A 4,694-nucleotide genomic window follows, 5' to 3' on the forward strand; every position below is an offset into this window, starting at 1 on the left:
TATCATCGCGTTCAAGATAATCTCAATAATTTCATTATGTATCAAGATCTTATCTGCCTTGTACACGCGTTGCTTATCGCGTTATCCGATACAAAAAGGAATAATCTTCACATTTTATCATATTTAAAACAATAAATACTAAATAACTTTTATATTTTTTATTTAAAATATATAATTTAAAAAACTTTATTTAGACCCATTTAAAACTCTGTCTCGTTTTAAAGCCAAAAAGAGACAGAGATAGAAAGAGTTTTAAGCCTCGCTTAAAATTAAAGTAACGTTGGTGCAACCGGGTCTTAACTCTTAGTACATAAAGAGAGAAACCTGGGAAGGGACGTGACGGCACTGTAACCGCAAAATGCTGTCGCTATTGCCCTCTGACAAAGTGGATGTAAATTACATAGCAACGTCCACTTTTCAAGACGGGAGATAATAAATCGATATTTGGTTCATATAACGTAAGGTTATGTTCAAAAATAATAATTTGCACAAAGAAAATTATTCAATCACATTTTACGTGCGATTTTATAAAAGAAATGCGATTGGATAATTTTCTTTATGCATATTTTTATACGATTATGCAAGTTTGTATTAATAAACCCTGATCATGCATTTGTTTCTTTTTTCAGAAGACTGAGGAATCTTACAAGTTACTAAAGAAAACAAGATTAGATAACACTATCACAAACCGAATTTATATAGTTCAACGCACAATTTTCAACAACATCATTCCTAGTTATTCTTTCGCTGTGTGCTAATATACTGATTTTCGAGATGAATCGAAACGTGGAACCTCTGGATCCATCTAAAATAAATATCACATCAAGAACATTACATCAACCGTCTCTTGACGAGCTAATAAATGGTAATAATAAAGCGCTCTGAACTCGCGATAAGAAATCACAGCTGGCAATAATTATATAATATTTTTATTATAATCATAGTCCTAGCAGAAGGATTGACTGCAAATTTTGCGGAGGCTACTGTCGAGATGGCTGATTGTCCTAATTTTAGTGGATGGCCTTACAATTTTTATCGAGAAGGTATCAGAAAAGCAACAGATATAAGATACACTTGACCTTTCTCCAAATTTTATATTTTTTACTATCTCTTCAGGTTTGTGTGGTAATCCGATTCTTTTGGAAGTTGGTGGTCCAGCATATCTTCTACCAACTGTCCAGACAGACAAATTCTATGATGTTAAGTCGTTACTGCGACAGATAAATTACAATTATGATACTCTTGTCATTGGTGCAGGAGCTGGACCTTGGCCACATACAGGTTGCAATTGTGAGGTGTGTATTAATTAAATTATTTTGATGAAATGAATAATCTGCTCTAATTTAAAAGAAAGAGAAAGTAAATATTTGTACAATATTTATTTCAGCTTATTATGAAGTTGAACGTAGTAAACAATAAAGTCTCGCCAGGGTATAGACTTGGCATGGGAGTGGCGAATGGAACGCATTATGCATTTGTAAATAAGTCTAATGGAGAGTGCATCCTTGAACGGATAGTTGCTAATGAGGATGAAACAACTTTTGCATTGTTGGCTAATCTGTATGTGTGTGAAGGCAAACCGGGGAAAGTTATAAAGGTGCGCGCTAAAAAACGTACGGGCAACCTAGACTTCATATCGTGTATGCAGAAAGCATTGGCAAAACATTATGAGGATAAGCTCGTAGGTAAGTCTATCACAAACTATTATATATAATAAAAATATATTATATATTATATATAATTAAACAATTCACTACTCGACTGATTGTCGAATATCTGTAAACTTAGGTTTAGGTGGCATGTTCGAAGTAAAAAATGGAAAAGTAAAGCAGCATATTATGCCAACCTTTTCGGAAACTCCGTTGACTAGCGAGACCCAGCTTAATAATTGGTTACGTTTCTACGATATGAAGACTCCTCTGATAGCTGTTGGCACATTTGTTAGCGCCGAAACAGTAAGCTTTAGAGATTCAATACATATGATAAGAAATTATTATATTTATCTTCAAACTATGAAAGCAACAATCTATAAATTTATATCAAACCATTATTCATTTCTATTTTATTGTGAATTTGAATATTCGTTGCTTCTGTCTTTCAGGATTTAGATCTCAGGGTCCAGCATTTTCATAGTGCTTTTGATGAGAACAGATTGGGTGGACATTATCATATTGATACAACACCAGATACGATCGAGTACGAAGGCTACTTCAATGTGGCAGCTACGCTTTATCGTGTCGATCAACCGCCCAATAAATTACAGTTTGGGAAAGATTAACTTTGTATATATTGTTACATGTATATGTATATTGTTACAAGTTGGATTTTATGAAATAACTTTTATATTGTTGAAATTGCCGTGAACAGCAAAAGAAAATATGTTGATAATATATTTTGTTAGAATTTATACAAATTTATATATATATATTTTAACATTCCTCTTTATGATTAAGAAATAAACATAAAAATAAATATGATTTTGAAATAAATAAATATGCATATGATAAATTAATAATCCTATTTCCTTGTAAAATTGATTCGTAATTCATGGATAAATTATTTACGTATATACTATAAAGAAATATATTATAATAAAATTGTCTTCCTTCAATTTTGATAAATTTTGAGAATTTAATTTATATTTTTATTATATAATATAACAGATGTAAAATGGCATTCTAATCTATGTGTAATGAATTGATTTTAACAACAAATAAAGTAAATATTCATAGAAAATAAGGCAAAACTTATCATGTTGACTCCTTAGTAGATCAATCTTTTTAGCAGATTGCAATGGAATAAAATTCACGATGCCTTCTATTTAGATACTACTCTTAACTATTTACGCACATAAATCTAATATAAAATTTCATCAATTCGACAAATTCAAAATTAATTTAAGATCTCTCAAAATTGTTCCGAACCTCACAACACATATTATTGTTCCGAAATATTATTAATGTTGACCGACCTTATGATCTTATATTTTTGTTTTGCCTTTTTCTGTCATGTTTCGATGGAAGATTACGGTTTATCAAAGTGCTTTATGTGATTATTGTTTCTACGGATTAAATAAAAAACCACTTCATTATCTATATTAATATAATATAAGCAGGTTATAATTATATCATTCGTATCGCAATTATAGTTTAGTGAGAGTTAATTGCACTATACAAATTGGTAAATGATGTATTAAGTATGTAAGTGATGTATTTAGCATGTGACTCATTTTTTTCATCGTATTAGAATATACGCGAAATATACTTTAATAAATTTATGTATGCAGTATAACTATTTTTCTGAACAATACTGATAGACTTAAAAACACAATTACAATTGATTCACTTCAATATTTCGATTACTAATATATACCACTTTTCTAATATAAATATATCATATAACTTTCTTTTATATAAATTATAGATTCTATATTATGGTGGATCTAACTATACCAATAGATTTGTATGTACCTGACAAAACTGAACTAGCTATAGGTATACACATAATATTGTATAATTGTAGATTATTGATGTAGATTATATATGAAGAGCATGATATCACGCAATGTTTATTTCCTGCATTTTTTTATTATTTGTATTTCAATAAAATTATTATTATGTATTTTTTTATAATAGTTTTGCAGAATGAGTTGAGTACAGATTTTGAAGAAGTTAAAGTCGAATGGGTGGATTGTCCTGATTTGACTCAGGAACCTTTCAATCTCGCAGCACCAGGTGAAAGATTTATTATGTATCTATATATAAAGATGCACCTAAATTATCAAGCATAATTTCGAATTTCAATCGTGAGCTGAATATGTGTCTATAAAAGAATCGAATCACTGGAGCTGTTCAGCTCTTTTGAAGAATTTCGGCTTAATAATCTGCATATTGCATCTTAATATTTTCCGTAAAATAAAATATAAAGTATGTATATTTATAGGATTATGCGGCGATACAGCACTTTTAGATATCGGTGGTATCTGGAATCTTTTTCCTTTTCCAATAAAAGACAAAATAATTTACTTTCAAAGTATCTTAGAAAAACTTGATCGCACCCAAAGTGATAACTTAATCATCGGAGGAGGTCTTCGTACGGAGCGACCAACTAATTTATTAGGCGAGGTATGTATTGCTTATATTTCTATGAAACATTAAACACATTAATTTCTGTGTTTTCTTTAATTTATATCTTAGTCTTAAGTTAGTTATTTTCTCATTAAGTTAGTGTTATCTTTAATTTTGTTTCTACTTTAAACCTGTTATTTGATTTTGTTGTTTTATGATCATTTCTCACAAAACATTATTTTATAGTTAATTATGAACGTATTAATCTCACCGGCAGCGAATGAAACGATGACAGTCAAGAATAAAAGTCGCTTCGCGTTAATAAAACTAATACAAAACCGAAAACATTTTTCATTGAAATTCGTAACTGACCCTAATCCTTATTGCAATATATACGGGAACTTCTTCATCAGCAAAGGTTTGCGAGAACAAGTTCTCAAAATACATGTTAAGCATCGCACCGGTCGTGACTTTATAGTTTCACTGCAGCACGCAATTAAACGATTTTCAAAATGTTCACAACTCATGGGTAAGAAGTAAACTATTCATGTACACACACACGCGCGCGCGCACACACACATATATATATACATATATAAAGAAATATTATGTAAGACTATGCTCCTC

At 30.2% G+C, this 4,694-nt stretch overlaps 2 protein-coding genes across 2 annotated transcripts in view; both read left to right on the plus strand.

The window, feature by feature from the left end:
- The first annotated feature begins 350 nt into the window (after positions 1–350).
- On the plus strand, positions 351–2,324 carry LOC108749039 (ester hydrolase C11orf54 homolog). The gene is made up of 7 exons (XM_018487529.1): positions 351–458; positions 630–865; positions 945–1,043; positions 1,117–1,295; positions 1,388–1,685; positions 1,789–1,955; positions 2,102–2,324. Exons 2-7 carry the CDS (start codon positions 775–777, stop codon positions 2,276–2,278), a joined length of 1,011 nt encoding a protein of 336 aa, XP_018343031.1. The 5' UTR covers positions 351–458; positions 630–774; the 3' UTR covers positions 2,279–2,324.
- A 1,109-nt stretch (positions 2,325–3,433) lies between these two features.
- The window catches only part of LOC108749034 (ester hydrolase C11orf54 homolog), a 2,315-nt gene continuing 1,054 nt past the window's right edge, over positions 3,434–4,694 (plus strand). Inside the window, exons 1-3 of the mRNA XM_018487525.1 lie at positions 3,434–3,494; positions 3,636–3,734; positions 3,943–4,124. Of these exons, the coding sequence (XP_018343027.1) occupies positions 3,434–3,494; positions 3,636–3,734; positions 3,943–4,124 (342 nt within the window). The remainder of the gene's footprint in view (positions 3,495–3,635; positions 3,735–3,942; positions 4,125–4,694) is intronic.

This window comes from Trachymyrmex septentrionalis, unplaced genomic scaffold (genome assembly GCF_001594115.1).
Source record: "Trachymyrmex septentrionalis isolate Tsep2-gDNA-1 unplaced genomic scaffold, Tsep1.0 scaffold253, whole genome shotgun sequence".
NCBI lineage: Eukaryota > Metazoa > Arthropoda > Insecta > Hymenoptera > Formicidae > Trachymyrmex > Trachymyrmex septentrionalis.